The 17,216-nt window shown below is 56.0% G+C and overlaps 2 protein-coding genes across 13 annotated transcripts in view; one reads left to right on the plus strand and one right to left on the minus strand.

Moving 5' to 3' along the window:
- Nucleotides 1–11,438, minus strand: part of GALNS (galactosamine (N-acetyl)-6-sulfatase) — a 44,959-nt gene extending 33,521 nt beyond the window's left edge. For all 7 annotated transcript variants that reach the window (XM_054452789.2, XM_063654192.1, XM_063654193.1 and 4 more), the window contains exon 1: nucleotides 11,031–11,438. In XM_054452789.2, the coding sequence (XP_054308764.2) occupies nucleotides 11,031–11,438 (408 nt within the window). The remainder of the gene's footprint in view (nucleotides 1–11,030) is intronic.
- Nucleotides 11,338–15,443, plus strand: TRAPPC2L (trafficking protein particle complex subunit 2L). 6 transcript variants are annotated; one of them, XM_054452796.2, is made up of 5 exons: nucleotides 11,338–11,457; nucleotides 12,907–13,079; nucleotides 13,956–14,043; nucleotides 14,186–14,265; nucleotides 15,242–15,443. In XM_054452796.2, exons 1-5 carry the CDS (start codon nucleotides 11,425–11,427, stop codon nucleotides 15,288–15,290), a joined length of 423 nt encoding a protein of 140 aa, XP_054308771.1. In that variant the 5' UTR covers nucleotides 11,338–11,424; the 3' UTR covers nucleotides 15,291–15,443. The 6 variants fall into 6 exon arrangements, with proteins under 6 accessions (XP_054308771.1, XP_054308772.1, XP_054308769.1 ...); XM_054452797.2 differs by having other exon boundaries at nucleotides 15,245–15,443; XM_054452794.2 differs by lacking the exon at nucleotides 13,956–14,043 and having other exon boundaries at nucleotides 12,907–13,179.
- Nucleotides 15,444–17,216: the final 1,773 nt, after the last annotated feature.

The following is a 17,216-nucleotide window of genomic DNA, read 5'->3' on the forward strand; positions in this document are numbered from 1 at the left end:
AAAAGGGCATGAGAGAATCACTTAAAGCCAGGAGTTCGAGACCAGCCTGGATAACACAGCAAGACTCCACCTCTAAAAAAAAAAAATAGCCAGGTGTGGTGGTGTGCACCTGTGGTCCCAACTACTCAGCAGGCTGAGGTAGGAGGATCACTTGAGGCCAGGAGGTTGAGGCTGCAGTAAGCCATGATCACACCACTGTGCTCCAGCCTGGGCAACGGGGTGAGATGCTCTCACAAAAAAAAAAAAAAAAAATTGATCATGGCCCAGCAATCCCACGTGTAGGAATTTATCCTGAGAAAATAATTACGGCTATGTATAACCCACTATGCAAATTTAACATTGTGGTTGAGATACTGGGAACAACAAAAATTTGGTTAAATAAATCACAGTTCATCTGTGTTAATGGGTGGAGCTGTATCCCCAAAAGTTATGCTGAAATCTTGGCCCCAGTGTAGCTCAGCATGTGACCTTAGTTAGAAACAGGGTTGCCGCAGATATGATTCAGTAAGATGAGGTCATTAACATGGGGGTGGACCCTCATCCCACACAACTGCAGTCCTTACAGGAGACAGGGCGAAGGCGGCCGTGTGGCGATGGGGTCAGAGGCGGGAGACACGCAGCCATGGGCTCCAGACGGCTGGGGGCCACCAGAAGCTGCAAGGGCAAGAGGCCCCTTGCAGGTTTCCGAGGGAACCAGGTCCTGCCCACACCTCAATCTCAGACTCCCATCTCCAGACCGAGAGAGAATGCATTTGCCCACACCTTGATCTCAGACTCCAGTCTCCAGACCGAGAGAGGATGCGTTTGCCCACACCTCGATCTCAGACTTCTGGTCTCCAGAACGAGAAAGAATGCGTTTCTGTTTGTTTGTTTTTTTGAGACGAAGTCTTGCTGTTGTCCCCCAGGCTGGAGGGCAATGGCACGATCTCGGCTCACGGCAACCTTTGCCTCCCGGGTTCAAGCGATTCTCCTGCCTCAGCCTCCTGAGTAGCTGGGATTATAGGCGCCCTCCATCACGCTCAGCTAATTTTTGTATTTTTAGTAGAGACAGGGTTTCGCCATGTTGGCCAGGCTGGTCTCGAACTCCTGACCTCCGGAGATCCGCCTGCCTCGGCCTCCCAAAGTGCTGGGGTTACAGGTGTGAACCACCGTGCCCGGCCGTGTTTCTGTTCTTTTAAGCTCCCGCCCCCTGTGTGTGGTCCCAGGAGGCTCCTGGGCTGGGTGAGATGGGGGTGTGGCCAGGGGGTTACTGAGACGCCCACTTAGTGTGAAAAGATATTCACGACACCTGGTTGTGTGGACACCTGTGGACATACCTGGATGGCAGGGAGGGAAAACCTCTTAGTAAAGCAAGTATCTGCAGCCCAGCCATGTCTGGGAGCCAAAGCGTTCAGGAGGAACGCAAACAGCTCCACCTGCAGCTCTGAAGCGCACTAGAGACTACACCGATGGTTCTTTTTTTAAATCTCTAAAATACTTTTCTCTTTTGTTGAACAGCCTGGGCAACAAGGTGAGACCCCTTCTCTATAAAAAATCAAAAAATTAGCTGGGCACGGTGGCACGCAACTGTAATCCCAGCTACTTGGGAGGCTGAGGCAGGAGAATCCCTTGAGCTCGGGAGGCAGAGGTTGCAGTAAGCTGAGATCGCGCCACTGCACTCCAGCCTAGGTGAGAGAGAACCCTGTCTCAAAAAAATAAAAAACAAAAACCTGCCACTTTTCTCCAAATTCACCCCATCCAGCATCCTCCTGCCACAAGTGGCCCTGGGACTCACCCACAGAGTAGGACTGCCGCCTGCATGGACAGCAGGGACCTTGAGGAGGGCTGTGCCTGGAGGCCGAGTGGGCCCCACCTGCCCATTGGGCCCTTGTAAAGTTTCCACCATTTCCAACGACCCCAAGACAGGCTCCATGGGCCCTGGTGCTCCAAGAGCCGGCGACAGGCTCACTTTGGTTTCTCCACAGTTCACCACGACAGGGACCAGAGTCTGATCGCTGATTGTCTGAGGTTGATTTTTACCAAACCAAACAAAACATTAAAAGTGAACTCACTGGAAACTGGAGCCCTCACACACCATGTAAGAATGTGACATGCAGCACCTGGTGAGAGGTCTGGCAGCGCCACGCAGGGTGGCCACACCGCCCAGCAATGCCTCCCTGGTACGCGCCCAGCAGAACTGAAAAGTGTGTCCACGTGGAAACCTGTGCATGAACCAACACCCACAGCAGCTCGCTCCCCAGCAGCCAAGCTGGAAACACCCGGATGCCCATCCATGGGTGGAAGCCTCAGCCACACGTGGTCCCTCCACACAGTGGACCATAACTCAGCCACGAAAAGGAATGGAGTCCTCACACAAGCCATGTGTGTGAAGCCCCAAAACTCCGTGTGAGGGGAAAATAGACACAAGGCCCATGTGCTAAGATTCCATTCACCTGACACATCAGAAAAGGCAGATCCTTAGAGACAGAAAGGGGAGCGGGTTGGCCAGGAGCTCCGGGGAGCACAAGGGAGTGACCCCCATCAGGGCTGGGGCTTCCTTCCATGGTGACAAAGATGATGTGACGATGTGTGGTGGCAGGACGACTCTGAGCACACACTAAAAACGACCCGCACACTTTCACCAGTGAATTCTGTCTCAGCAAAGCGGCTATAAAAGGAAGGGCCGGGCGCGGTGGTCACGCCTGTAATCCCAGCACTTTGGGAGGCCGAGGCGGGCAGACCAGGAGATCCAGACCGTCCTTGCTAACACAGTGAAACCCCGTCTCTACTAAAAATACAAAAAATTAGCCAGGCGTCGTTGCAGGCACCTGTGGTCCCAGCTACTCGGGAGGCTGAGGCAGGACAGCCTGGGTGACAGCGAGACTCCGTCTCAAAAAAAAAAAGGGGAAGTGCAGGCATCCTGGTTTTCTGCAGTTGACCAGGGGCTCCCCTGACACTGCTGGGTCGGGGCCGGTGGGCGTTTGACTCGATGGGTCCTGGTAAGTCAAAGAAGCAGCAGCCTCGGGGCCTGTGTGAAGTGACGGGGGTCTGAACAGAGGGGAAGCCCTCACCGGGGCAGGTGTGGCAGCGTGCTGACTGGGAACGGCTGCTGGAGGGATGGGCGCTGGGCCCCGGGGACCGCGAGAGGACAGTGGGCTGCTCTGGGCGCACGTGGGTGGCTGGACATCCAGGTCTGCATGGTCACACCTTGGTCTCTGTCTGGATGCAATGATCAATTTCCCCGGTGGACAGCAGGCTACATGGCCCCTGCCTGTAAGGCTCAGCTTGGCAGGGTGGCCGCTCCGCGCCTTGACCCCTCCTGACGTGTGGAGTCACAGAGCTGGGCCAGGTCTGGGCTTTTTCCTCTCAAAGGCCCTCCACGTCTCATGGGACACAATTCTGTTTGGCCCTTTTGGCTTTGGGTCCCTTTTGAGATGGTTTATTTATTTTTTTGAGACAGGGTCTCACTCTGACAAACAGGCTGAAGTACAGTGGCGCGATCTTGGCTCACTGCAACCTCTGCCTTCTGGGCTCAGGTGATCCTCCCACCTCAGCCTCCTGAGTAGCTGGGACTACAGGCACATGCCACCACGCCCAGTTAATTATTATTATTTATTTTTTTGAGATGGAGTCTCACTCTGTCACCCAAGTTGGAGTGCAGTGGCGTGGTCTCGGCTCACTGCAACCTCCGCCTCTTGGGTTCAAGCAATTCACCTGTCTCAGCCTCCTGAGTAGGTGGAATTACAGGCGCCCGCCACCAAGCTCACCTAATTTTTATATTTTTTATAGAGATGGGGTTTCACCATGTTGGCCAGGCTGGTCTTGAATTCCTGACCTCAGGTGATCCACCTGCCTCAGCCTCCCAAAATGCTGGGATTACAGGTGTGAACCACTGTGTCAGGCCAATTTTTTTGTATTTTTGATAGAGAGGGAGTTTTGCCACGTTGCCCAGGCCGGTCTTGAGTGAACTGAGCTCAAGCAGTCCACCTGCCTCCACCTCCCAAAGTGCTGAGATCCCAGGTGTGAGCCACCACGCCCAGCCCTGAGATGGTTTACTTTGAAGTCACTGAAATGGCTTTTCTGAGGACAATAGAGGCTGGAATGAAAGGAGGCACCTGGAGAGAGGTGTCCCCTGAAGCTGATGAGGAAGAAAGGGAGGCGGCAGGAGAGGCGGCAGGATGCCCGCAGAGCTGCTCATGGGCTGAGAAGGGACCCTGGGCTCAGTGGCACCTAGTCACAGTGGGCAAATGCGCCCATGTCAGGGTGAGGTGCATCCCGCTGAGACAGCAGAAACCTGCAGTGCAGGCCGGGACGGTGCAGGCCGGGACGGCGCAGCTCCCTGAGGCCAGCCTGAGGGGGACCGGCCACACACGCCCAAAGCTCCTTGCCTTCCACCTCCCCGCATGCAGATTCATCTTCCCAGGTAGCTTCTGCGCTTCCTGCCGTCTCTAGTCCAGGTGGGAGAGTACAGAATGGCAGGTGGGCCGGGGGCACAAGGCCTGGGATAGGAGGGAGCAGTATGTTTCACCCATTACACTGTCTGCCCACGCCCAGGACCACTGCTGGGCTCCCTTCGGGCTGGGAGTGAGGCCACACATCTGAATACTGGGTGCCACGTGCCCGACCCTCCCTACAGGCTGTGTCCTGAGGCTTCCCGAGGCGGGTCCGGCCTCCCCAGAAGGTTGGCAGTCAGCAGAGCTGCGTCCGGGTCTGCTTGTGCTCACCTGGGTCATTCTCCTACCTGTTCCAGGCCACAGATAACATGAATGGATGCGGCAGAAAATGCTGTAAAGGGAGTGGGCTCCACGCTCACCGCTGACCAGAAAATACTGCGGGGAGGAGTCCCAGGGCTTGAGGGAGTGGGCTCCACGCTCACCACTGACTTACAAGATACCGCAAGGGAGCACTCTCGCTGGGAGGAGTCTCAGGTCTCGGCGACAGTCCCACTCACTGCCATGACTTACAATGGGGAGGGCATCAGCCAGGGGAGAACGCCCGGGCGGGGCCAGGGAGACCAGCCGCAGGGTGGAACCCTCCCCAGGAGGAGCCACACGGGACGCTCGGGCTGCAAGCACAGGTGCCAGATGCTGACGGGGAAGCTGTGCGAGACTCAGTTCCCAGGGCTTTTACCTGGGCTGGCAGTGCAGCTGCCTCCGCCTGGCATGTGCCAAGACTCTTGATGCCCAGAAGGAGGGTGCTGGGCATAAATCGTGGCATCTGCAAAAACAGTGCGGCAAGGTGAGCTGCTCATATCAGCGAACAGCAGGGGGACCTCCTGTTCCCAGACGCCAGCCAAGGGCAAAAACCTCCCACACATGGGACTTCTGACCAGCCGAGGGCAATGTCCCACATGTGGGCCTTCTGAGGACAGCGTCCCAGGCTGCTGGGCCAGCTCTCATCTGCTGACCCTGTTCTTTCATTATTTATTGGCGCCTTTCTTAGCTATGAAAAACAGGTGTGGACAGCCTCCCTGCAGAGTGAGCAGGTTACCATGTGAACATCTACAACCCCCACAGGGCACCACGGGTGGGAACTACTTTTCTTCTTTCCCTTAAAAGTCCTAAAAGGGCTGGATACAGTGGTTCACATCTGTGATCCCAACACTTTGGGAGGCTGAGGAGGGAGGATCGCTTGAGCTCAGGAAGTCAAGACCAACCTGGGTCTCACAGACACTGTCACTAAAAAAAACTTTTTTTTTAATTAGCCGGGCATGGGGATTCCGTTCCAACATGGCTGAATAGGAACAGCTCCGGTCTGCAGCTCCCAGCGTGATTGATGCATAAGACGGTGATTTCTGCACTTCCAAATGAGGTGCCTGGTTCATTCTACTGGGACTGGTTGGACAGTAAGTGCAGCCCATGGAGAGTGAGTCGAAGCAGGGCGGGGCATCACCTCACCCAGGAAGTGCAAGGGGCCGGGGGATTTCCCTTTCCTGGCCAAGGGAAGCTGTGACAGACTGCACCTGGAAAATCAGGACACTCCCGCCCAAATACTGTGCTTTTCCAACGGTCTTAGCAAACGACACACCAGGAGATTATATACCGCGCCTGGCTTGGAGGGTCCCGCGCCCACGGAGCCTTGCTCACTGCTAGCACAGCAGTCTGAGATCCACCTGCGAGGCGGCAGCCTGCCTGTGGAGGGGCGTCCGCCATTGCTGAGGCTTGAGTACGTAAACAAAGCGGTGGGGAAGCTCAAACTGGGCAGAGCCCACCACAGCCCTGCAAAGCCTGTTGCCTCTGTAGACCCCACCTCTGGGGGCAGGGCATAGCTGAACAAAAGGCAGTAGAAACTTCTGCAGACTTAAAACGTCCCTGTCTGACAGCTCTGAAGACAGCAGTGGTTCTTCCAGCACAGTGTTTGAGCTCTGAGAACGGACAGACTGCCTCCTCAAGTGGGTCCCTGACCCCCGTGTAGCCTAACTGGGAGATACTTCCCAGTAGGGGCTGACTGACAACTCATACAGGCAGGTGCCCCTCTGGGACAAAGCTTCCAGAGGAAGGATCAGGTAGCAATATTTACTATTCTGCAATATTTGCTGTTCTGCAGCCTCCGCTGGTGATACCCAGGCAAACAGGGTCTGGAGTGGACCTTCAGCAAACTCCAACAGACCTGCAGCTGAGGGACCTGACTCTAATGAGGAAAATTAACAAACAGAAAAGAATAGCATCAACATCAACAAAAAGGACATCCACGCCAAAACCCCATCCGTAGGCCACCAGCAACAAAGACCAAAGGCAGATAAAACCATAAAGATGGGGAGAAACCAGAGCAGAAAAGCTGAAAATTCTAAAAACCAGAGCACCTCTTATCCTCCAAAGGATCACAGCTCCTCGCCAGCAAGGGAACAAAGCTGGACAGAGAATGACTTTGATGAGCTGACAGAAGTAGGCTTCAGAAGGTCGGTAATAACAAACTCTCAGAGCTAGAGGAAGATGTTTGAATCCATGGCAAGGAAGCTAAAAACCTTGAAAAAAGGTTAGACAAATGGCTAACTAGAATAAACAGTGTAGAGAAGACCTTAGATGACCTGATGGAGCTGAAAACCATGGCACGAGAACTATGTGACGCATGCAGAAGCTTCAGCAGCCGATTTGATCAAGTGGAAGAAAGGATATCAGTGATTGAAGATCAAATTAATTAGCCGAGTGTGGTGATGGGCGGCTATAATCCCAGCTACTCAGGAGGCTGAGGCAGGAAAATTGCTTGAGCCCAGTAGTTTGAGGCTGCAGTGAGCTGTGATCGAGCTACTGCACTCCAGCCTGGGTGACAGAGCCAGACCTCGTCTTAAAAAAAAGTCCTGGCTGGGTGCGGTGGCTCACGCCTGTAATCCCAGCACTTTGGGAGGCTGAGGCAGGCAGATCACCTGAGGTCAGGAGTTCGAGGCCAGACTGGCCAATATGGTGAAACCCTGTCTCCACTAAAAATACAAAAATTAGCTGGGCACAGTAGTGGGAGCCTGTAGTCCCAGCTACTCGGGAGGCTGAGGCAGGAGAACTGCTTGAACCTGGGAGATGGAGGTTGCAGTGAGCTGAGATCGCACCACTACAATCCAGCCTGGGTGACAGAGTGAGACTCCATCTCAAAAAAAAAAAAAAAAAAAGGTCTAAAAGCCCCCAAATGATTGTCCGTGTTCAGTGAGCACAGCTGTGAGCCATGGATCAGTATCCTTAAGAATTTCAGAGTTTTAAGAAACGCAGTTTCCATTCCTACTGGTTACTATGGGATTACGATGAAGACGAGCAGGCCAGTGCTTGTCTGTTTCAAACGAGGGGCGCTGAGCAGCCCTCCCCTGACTCTGGCGGCTCGATGAGGCTGTTGCGGCAACAGGAGCTGGCCTGGGCGGCCCTGACTCTCCACTTCCTATGTGGTCAGGGCTGACCCTCCTTAACCCTATTTTCCAAATAAGGAGCAGAGACACAGAGTGCTGCTGGCCCTGGGAGGCAGGAGCTGTGTGTGGGCCGGAGTGGAACTTGTCACTGGGTCTCACCTGTCTCCAAGGCCCCAGAAGCCCTGGAGAGCAGAGTGGGCCACGCAGGTTTCCTCACTCATGCAGCAGGCGCCCAGGGTGCTGCGAAGCCAGGCCACGCTGGACCGTGGGTCAGTGAAAGGCCAGGGCAGGGCAGCCCTGGGGAGTGCAGGTGAACCTGTCCTTGGCCAGCTTAGCTCCCCCTGGACAGATGGGGGCTCCTGCCAGCTGCTCTCACCTCTGAGTTCCAGCTTCCCATTCTGGTCCCGACTCTGGGGGCAGTGGTTCTCTCTTGGGTCAGTGTGACCAGTTGGAGAGTGGCTTCTGGCCATGAGGGGTGCAATAAGCTAGTTTTGGTGACACCCCTTTTCTGAAACTGCAGTTGCTTAGACGAAAGGGGGGTCCAGGCCCCCCACTGCCCAGCCATAGAGAACTGGATACGGGGAGACTGGGCTGGAGGCAGCCGGTCCCTGGAGGGCCATGCTCCAAAATCTGAATTTGAGACACGCACACTCGTCCTCAAGTGGTGCCGGGCCCAGGGCTGTGGGTTACCAAGCCATCCCAGTCATGCCAGAGCCCGAATGACCTGTTGCAGGTTCAGATACCAGCGCCCTGGCAGAAACAACTGGTCTGCAGTGCAGGAAGAGGTGTGGACAGGGCTGCAGAGGAAGCCCCGGACTCCGAGGAGGGAAGACAGCCTGTGAGGACCCCCTTGCACCCTGGGCCACGTCAGGGCACCTCGGGGCTCCACTGTGAGCTTCTGTGGCTCTCACCTGCCAGCATCCCTGCCCTGTCCTGTCCTGGCAGCTACACCATGGGCCCTTCAGGGAACCCCCTCTCTGCTGGGTCCAGGCAGGTGAGATGATCAGGGGCAGTCTCCCTTCTGGGGTAGGCCCGAGGCTCCGAGGCCTGGGCTGGACAGGTCAGCATGAGCCCCTCCCCCAGTGTGCTTGGCACAGGGCTGAGACCCACATCAGGCTCACATGACACAGGGGCAGAGCCAACCTCCCACTGGGTCTGCTGACTGCAGGGGTGACTTGGAGTCGCCTAGGACCATCACAGGCTGAGTGAGGATGTGGCCAGTTCAGAGACAGCAGAGACACGAAAGGGGAAGCTCGCCAGGCGGCCCTGGTCTGTCGAGTCAGGAGGGCCAGGGAATTCCCACTTTTACTTGTCACTTTGACTTCATTTTCTGCTGTCTGCATCAGAAAGTCCTAACAAGTACACCTACCGGCCAGGACAGAGCTCCTCTGGGGTTCTTTAGACGTCAGCTGACAAACGACCCCACAAGCCACACAGAGGAGGCCACAGAACAGGTGCCTAGGTAGCGGGGCTTCCCCTGTCACCCTCCCCCACATGTGCCCCGATGGCCACACCCCACCCCTCTACCCTGCACGGCCTGAAGCTTTGCTGTCCTATGGAAACAGGGTGAGTCCACATGCAATTCTGTATTTACCAGGAACCACGTTAGAAAAGCAGAAGTAGATAAAACACAGACTATATTTAACCCAACATATCCAAAATGTTATTTCGAGAAGTCTTCAACATAAAAAATTATTCATAAGCTGCCCCACCTCAGCCCTCTGTCCTCTGAGAAAGTCAGAAAAGGCAGAAGCTGAACAGGGAGGCTTCACCTGCAGAGCCCAGCTCACCCAGAGAAGCTATGCTAGCCCAGAGGGACTTACATAATGAAAAGAATAAATTCTGAAACAAAGTATCTACACTGGCCCAGAGGAACTTAAAAAGTGAAAGGATGAAATTCTGAAGCAAAGTATCTTTAGGAGGGAGATACCACTCAGTGCTGAGAAAGGCCCCGCTACTGCTGTCAGGACACGGACCCCTGGGGGCTGGAGAGTGCGCTCTGGAAAACAGTCACTGCACACAAATAAACATATGAGACAGAAAAGCAGCTGCCCAAGACTGTTGGCCGTCACCCCTGGGTGGGGAAATTATGGATAGTGTCTGTTATCTTTTCAAGTATATCTTTATGCTAAAAAACCATTAATTTAATAAAATTGTTAAATGAGATATTTTACATTATTTTTCTTTCACCAAGTCTTCTAAATCTGTGTATTTTACACGACCAACACCTTCCAATTCCGACAGCCATGACTGCCCAGCCCTTGCGTGCGGCCGGTAGTCCCCACTGGTCAGCACAGGTGGGTCTGAAGGCCCGTCAGGGTCTCTGCTGGTCTGGAGCCAGCACACAGGGGCTGAGCGACACTGATGGCCCAAAACTGTCTGGTACTCAGTGTCGTCCCAGTCCTCACACACAACGTGAGCACAGCGGGACAGGTGTGACCCCCCAGGTGAGGCAGCTGAGGTTCAAAAGTGGAAGTGACCCCCACAGCTTGGAGACAGTAGGGTTTGAATCCAGGTGTGTCTGGGGTCCTGCACGGTGACCCGTGCCCCAGGCAGACTCATTCCTGAGTCTCCAGGTGACTCCCACAAGGAGTTAGGGAAGGAGGCCTCCAGGCCGGCTCTGTGACCGCTGACCCCGCACCTGCCCACCAGGAGACATTCCAGCCTTTCAGTTTTTCAGACCTCAGGGACACCTGACCTTTGCTCAGCGTTCTCCAGGGGACAGAGACAGCCGTCAGGTAAGACTGGAGCCCAGTGGGGGGACCCGGAGGCCCGAGGTGGCGGGAGTGATTCCCAGGGCGACGCAGCTCTCAGGCAGGACGGCAAAAGCAGCTCCTTCCTCCCTTTGGGGAGGCCACGCTGCGCGCCCACCTTCCCAAAAGTAGAGGGCGGGAAAGGTCAGACGCGGGAGGCAGGGCCCGGTAGCACGCCGGCCACCCACCTGCGAGGGTGGACGCTGTCCCGGTCATGCAGCACAGTGGCAGCGCGTGTGGTGACTGGTGACCGCCGAGACCCCACGCCTAGACCACGCGGCCACTCCCCACGGGGCCTCCCCCTCCCCGCACGGGGATACCCTCCTTCCCCTTCCCCTCCTCCCCGCGCGGGGCCTCCCCCCACCTCTCCCCCAACCCCGCTCCTCCCTCCACCCGTCCCTCCCCTCCCCGCCCCCCCACCACGACCCCGCCCCACCCCGGCCCTGCCCCGTCCCACCGCCCGCACTCACGTCGTCCATGAGCAGGAGCAGGATGTTGGGGGGCTGCGGGGCGCCCGAGGACCCCATCCCCGCGGCGCTGAGCACCAGCAACAGCCGCCACCACCTCGTCGCCGCGACAACCGCCGCCATGGCAACCACGGGAGCCGGGGAGCCCGGGCCAGCGAGCCGACCCAGCGAGCTTCCGCCGGCCCTTCCGGCTGGGCTGCGGGGGGCGGGCCTGGACGGCCACGTGACTCGCGGGACGGGGCCAGAGTCCGCGGCGGGACGGGAGGCGGGGCCTGGACTGCCTCGTGACCAGCGGGGCGGGGCCTGAGCCAGCTGCGTGCGTGCGGGGCGGGGCTTGGAGGGCCGCGTGACCAGCGGCGGGTCACGTGACGCGGTGCTTGGCGCCGGGCCTCCTAAGATGGCGGTGTGCATCGCGGTGATCGCCAAGGAGGTGCGTACGCGCGGCGTGGGGCTTCCGGGCTCGCACCATCCTCGTCTTTCCGCTTTCTACTTCTTCCCTGGGCCTAGAAAGCACCTTAGGAAATGGGACCTGGAGGAGGCCTTCCCCGAGCTCCAACGGTCAGGGGCTTCGCCGTGGACGAGCCGCCAGGCAGACCCTGAGACCCCAGTTCCGCGCTCGCCCGTCCCGCTGCTGAACGCGCCCCTCGGCGCCCCAGGTCTCCTCCCCTCAAGGACCCACCAGAAACCCAGGTGGTCCGGGGCACTGCCTCCGTCCTCCGTCCTCAGCAGGTTCTGCCCGTTCTCCCGTCCAGCGCTGGTTCCCCGCGGACGGCGGCCCCGGCCCTCCTGCCAGTCTCCCCGGAGCCGAGTTAAAAACAAATCGGATCCTGTCACGCCTCTGCCTGAGACCTCTGCAGTGGCTTCTCGTTGCCTTAGGATGCTGTCTGAATAACCTGGTCTGGGATCCTTTCCCCCCATAACCCTTGGCACCCTCGGCTCCAACCAAACAATTTTGCAGCTTCCTGGACATGCTCTGCCCTCTCACCTCTGGGCGTTGCACGCGGGACACCTCTCCCCAGCTCCCATCCTCTTTGCTGGCCCACATACATTTCAACTGGAAAGCATTTTCTGAAGGCTAAAACTGAGCTGGGTGGCTGTCCACACGCTCCTGCTGCACGGAGCCTTCATTTCCTAGCCAGGGTCTCCCCTGAGACCCAGACTGGAGGCCGCTCCCTGTTGGGCGGTGGCTGCTGCTAAGCTGCTCATGGGCTTCCCTCTTGGCCACAGATGATCATTTGCTTGTTTGTGGGTTTATTGACTATCACTCCCCACGAGGGTAGCGAGGACTCTTGTTCACTGTATTTCTGCAGGACCCAGTGCTGAACAGACACAGGGTAAATGGTGGTGTGTGAAAGCCCAAGAAAGAAGCTGTTAATTCTGGGCTTAGGAATCTGTTAATTCTGGGCTTACAGTGGTCAGAAATGCAGAAATGAAGGGAATCTGAGCTGAGTCTTGAAGGGTTTAGTAAAAGGGTCACTGTCAAGGTGAAGAAAAGCCAGTATTTAGGGTGCTGTATTTGGGTGACCGATGCAGAGTTAGAAGTGGGCTGAGGCAGAGTGGCCTCCAGGAGAAGGTGAGAGGCCTGCCCAGGTGCCAGGCTTGATCGGCAGGCTGTGCTCAGGCCCAATTTTCTGATTCATTTTTTCTTTTCTGCCCACGCTACTGCTGCTGCTTTGCAAACAACACATAAATCTCCTTAGGTTACATGGGATCCCCTGAAGGCAGTGCCCACTGTGGCATGGAGAATGAAGCGGTGGGCCTTAGAGAATGGGAATGCGTTCCCCGTGTGGCTGCAGGTCACGGCTCTGCAGCATAGTTCAGAGCTGGTGTGCGCTGGGTGGAGTCTTGTCCTTTCAGTCGCCGTCATCCTTTCTTGCAGAATTACCCCCTCTACATTCGCAGCACCCCTACGGAGAACAAGCTGAAGTTTCACTACATGGTGCATACATCTCTGGACGTGGTGGATGAGAAGATCTCTGCAATGGGGAAGGCTCTGGTCGACCAGAGGGAGCTGTACCTGGGCCTGCTCTACCCCACGGAGGACTACAAGGTGTATCTTTCAGGGCAGGGTGTGTGTCAGGGAGGACCTACAGTTGCAAGATGTACTTTAGGATCAGATAACTTGAAACCTTTGAGAAGAAAAAAAAAAGAGGTGAGAGTTTTTAACCACCCAGGGAATTAGGGAAGCCTGAGGTGAACGAAAGCCTCTAACTCTTCTCTCTCTTTCATTGGAAGAGTCATTTGGGAAACGCAAGGCTAGAATTCCTTGTAGAATGTTTTGGTTTGCATGTGTCCATTGTCTGGTTTGCAGAGGAACTGGGACACTTCTGCTTTGTACCTGCAAGGATTTCTTTCTGTGCTTTTCAGGGGGAGCCACCACCTTTGAGCAGGGGATAACGGTTTCATTTATTTCGTTAGGCCTTGCCTCGTCACTAGACACTCTCGTCTAGTCCCTTGGGACAAATCGCTTGAGGCCATGGAGTTCAAAGATCTTCCCAAAAGCAGTAATGTAGCATCCATGGTGACATTTGCTAGTAGCCACTATTTTACAAAATAACATGGCCTCTAGAGAGGGGATCCGCCTTGTTCACGAAGCCTCTGGTTTTGCAGTTAACTTTCTGGGCCAGGCATTGATTCATAAAGAGGGTGAGGTGTTTCAGACAGACAGACTCAGAGTCTAGGTGGTTCAGCTCCTGGAGTGTGAACTGAGTAAGGCTTGGCTGCCTGCTCTTTGCTTCTCCTGCAAACACCAGACGTCGCCCTAGCAAAGTATTTAGGCTTGCACCCAGCATGGTCACTGCAGGACCAGCCCAGCCTGGGCATTTCCTGTGATTCAAGGTTGCCACGTTTCTCCAAAGTGAGGGCCCGCGGAGGGCCCTCTGCCAGCGGTCCCTGTGTTACGAGTGCCTTCCCTAACCAGTCGTGCAGATATGGCTACGTCACCAACTCCAAGGTGAAGTTTGTCATGGTGGTAGATTCCTCCAACACAGCCCTTCGAGACAACGAAATTCGCAGCGTAAGTCAGGGAGTTAGAAGGCCATGCCCAAATAGGTGTTTTGTTTTTCCTTTTTGACTTTGTTTTGAAACGCTGAGAAACCAAAAATCTAGCAGTGTCTGTGTGTACGTGGCAAGGTCACGGTTTGCTGGGTCTTTTTCAGATGTTCCGGAAGCTACACAACTCCTACACGGACGTGATGTGCAACCCCTTCTACAACCCGGGGGACCGCATCCAGTCCAGGTGGGCCCTACTTTCTGTGTCCGCATCCAGTCCGGGTGGGCCCTGCTTTCTGTGTCTTGCCGCCTTCTTTCTGTAGGACCTGCCTTGCCATTTTGGTTGCCAAAATGCAACCATTTGGAAAATAAGGGAGGAAAGGTCTTTTTAAGCTATGAGCACTATCCCCCTAGGGCGGAGGTTTTACAGCCACAAAGCCTTGTTTCTCCACACCAACTCTTACACAGATCTCCAGCGCATAAAGTGGATAGAGTGTGTGTGGTGTGGGGAGCGGAGCTTGCCCATTTGGCTTCCCAGGTGTGCCCAGTGGGTACCTGGGGCACCTGCAGGACTCAGGGCCAAGCACATGGGCAGCGGCTTTCAGGGATCACACGTCCTCTTGTAGCTACCTGATCTTTTATGTTGAATTTGAACAGTCAGGAACCTGGTTTGCAGGCATCTTCCGAATAGTTCACAAAGTAAACAGAATTAACTTTTGGACATTATGAGGGAAATGTTGGGTCCACGCCTGCACTCCAGACTTGCTTCCAGTGAGTCCCCAGTTCCAAGACATAATTCCTTGTGGTTGGCAGGCAAGAGGACGCTGCAGTGACCCAAGCCAGGCCCTTCCCTCCACCAGGACACTGTCTTGGGGCCATCCTGGTCCCAGATGGGAGCAGGCAGGCGAATGTCCACACAGTCTTGCCTCCTGGGCTGCACAGGGCCGTCCTTGCCACACCACCGCCCTGCCTGCCCACACTACTTCCTCCTCCACCCCTTCCTGGGGCCTTGGGAGGCTGCACAGGGAACTTAGAGGCAGCAGATGGGTTCTCAGTTCCCGGTGGGGTGGGACTCCTGTCCTGGCCTCTCAGCGGAGTTCACATTTCTGGACCGTGGAGAAGGCCCCAAGGGTCCTGTGGACGGAGCCATGCTGCCCGGCCTGTCTCTGTGAGCAGAGGGGTGGAGGGCCTGGCTTTCCTCTGAGTGGGTCTGTTTCTCTTAGCAGGGCCTTTGATAACATGGTGACGTCGATGATGATACAGGTGTGCTGAGTGAGCTGTGCTGCCAGCCATCGCAGAGGAGCCCGCGTGCGACTGTGGTGGGGCCGTCGGTCTGTTCTCGTCACCTCTTCCTGAATGGGACGCCTGGGGCTTTTAGGGCAGGCAGCTGTGCATGTTCTGTCAACTAAAGGTCTTGTGAGATGAGATTTGGCTTTTTCCTTCCGTGTCAGCCGAGGATTTAACTAAGAAGAATTCAACTAAGGACTTTCAGGGGTGTGGGCAGAGGTTTGGGATCAGATGGCGTAGGTAACCTGTCCCCAGTTGTCCCGAAGGGACAGAGGCAGGGGTTCCTGGAGCCAAGAGTTCCTGAGCCTGCAGGACCTGTGACCATGTGGGTCACCCATTGGCTGAACAGGTGGGCTGGTCTGGAGGGGGCGGCCTCCTGAGCCCAGAACCAGCCTAGGATCTAGGGGCAAAAGGGGAGCCGGCATGCCTTCCCACAGGGGAGGGCCCTCCTCTTTCTGGACTTGGCCTCCATTCTTTGCATCTGGCCCAACATCTGGATTCAGCCCGGCCTTAAAAGGAGCCCTTGTGAAACCTGGGAAGCCTCGTGGCCCTGCGGCGTTGGCTCAGCTGCAGCCCTCGTCCTAAACCCTGGAGCGCAGACTTGAGGCGCCCCTTCCTGCCTGTTGGTGCTGAGGGGGTTGGGTGCTGTGTCGCTTGATGACACGGCTGACTACCTACCACCCAGGGCAGTGGCCGAGCCCATAGTGGCATCATTGCCGCCGGCGTCCTTGGGGTCCAGCAGTCAAGGCTCAGCCCACTGAGGAGACCCCCCTGGAGTTGGTTCCAGCACTGGTCCAGGACTGGAGAGTTTCTCAAGGACCTTGAGGACCCCAGAAGCCCTTGCAGCAGGAAAGGCTGTTGGGGGGGTCAGCCTGGGGCAGCACACAGGGAGGGGACCTTTCTCGATACATATTTGCCTTTTCATCCCATCCAGCAAGCACAGTGTTAATTTTATAAATTATAGAAAAAAAATCAGCAAGAGGTGTGTGAAAACTGCATGCCCCAGGCCTCCCCCGCCCCAGGGTGAACTGGAAGTCCTGGAATGGGCTGAGGTACACCAGGCAGCTGATCTGGGTGCATGTGGGCCACAGGCCACCCTCATAAGTTTAAATTTTTAACAAGAGCCTCATGTTTGTTAGGAGAAGGTGGGACCCCAGCCCAAGTACCTCCCCACTGCAGCCTGGCATGAAATCTTTGCCTTTTAGTGGGGATCACTCCTGCCCGAGTCCTGGCTGTGGTGGGGACTCTGCAAGTTGCTAACCCAGCGTCCATTCTCTTTCCTCCCTGCTAACAGAACCCCGGTGCCTCTGCCCAGTTCCAATAGTGGGCAGACGAGAGCCATGTCCTGGGCTTCCTTGCAGCCCAGGGTGTGCAGCTGTGGCGTGGAGGTGGGTGGTGCTGGGAGAGACTTGCAGGGAAGCTCCTGTGAAGGGGACTCAGCTGCCACGTGCAGGACCCTTCCCTTTTGCCTTCTTCCTGCCTGGAACATGGATGTGATGCCTGGTGCGGGGACAGCTGTCCTGAGAGCGTGAGGAAAGAGTCACACCCTAAGGACAGTGGAGCAGAACACGGGAAGGACCCTGGGCCTTTGCTGACGCAGAACGCAGGAAGGACCCTGGGCCTTTGCTGACGTACCAGCCCCGGACTACTTAAGTTCAGCTTTTTTTAAATGTGAGAAAATAAATGCACCCCTCTCTGGTTTAAGCCACTGATATTTGGGTTTTCTGTTAGGTGCAGCCAGACCCACCTGTAAGTACTTTTTACATGAGGGAGTTTTCACAAGCATTGTTAGGCAGCATCCCCATTTTAAGCCCAAGGAAACAGAAGTCTCCACCGTGGGGCTGACCTCATGGAGGGCCACAGCCCACCTGCCCACTCCTTCCTTGCCCCCAGGTGACTTCTGCTGGACAC

Source organism: Pongo pygmaeus, chromosome 18 (assembly GCF_028885625.2).
Source record: "Pongo pygmaeus isolate AG05252 chromosome 18, NHGRI_mPonPyg2-v2.0_pri, whole genome shotgun sequence".
NCBI classification, from domain to species: Eukaryota; Metazoa; Chordata; class Mammalia; order Primates; family Hominidae; genus Pongo; species Pongo pygmaeus.

Bases quoted from the DNA above. Each gene is read 5' to 3' on its own strand.
- TRAPPC2L (XM_054452793.2), top strand. From the start codon at position 11,425: ATGGCGGTGTGCATCGCGGTGATCGCCAAGGAG. The intron at 11,458-12,906 runs GTGCGTACGCGC...CCTTTCTTGCAG, and splicing joins TCGCGGTGATCGCCAAGGAG to AATTACCCCCTCTACATTCG. The intron at 13,080-13,955 runs GTATCTTTCAGG...CCAGTCGTGCAG, and splicing joins CCCACGGAGGACTACAAGGT to ATATGGCTACGTCACCAACT.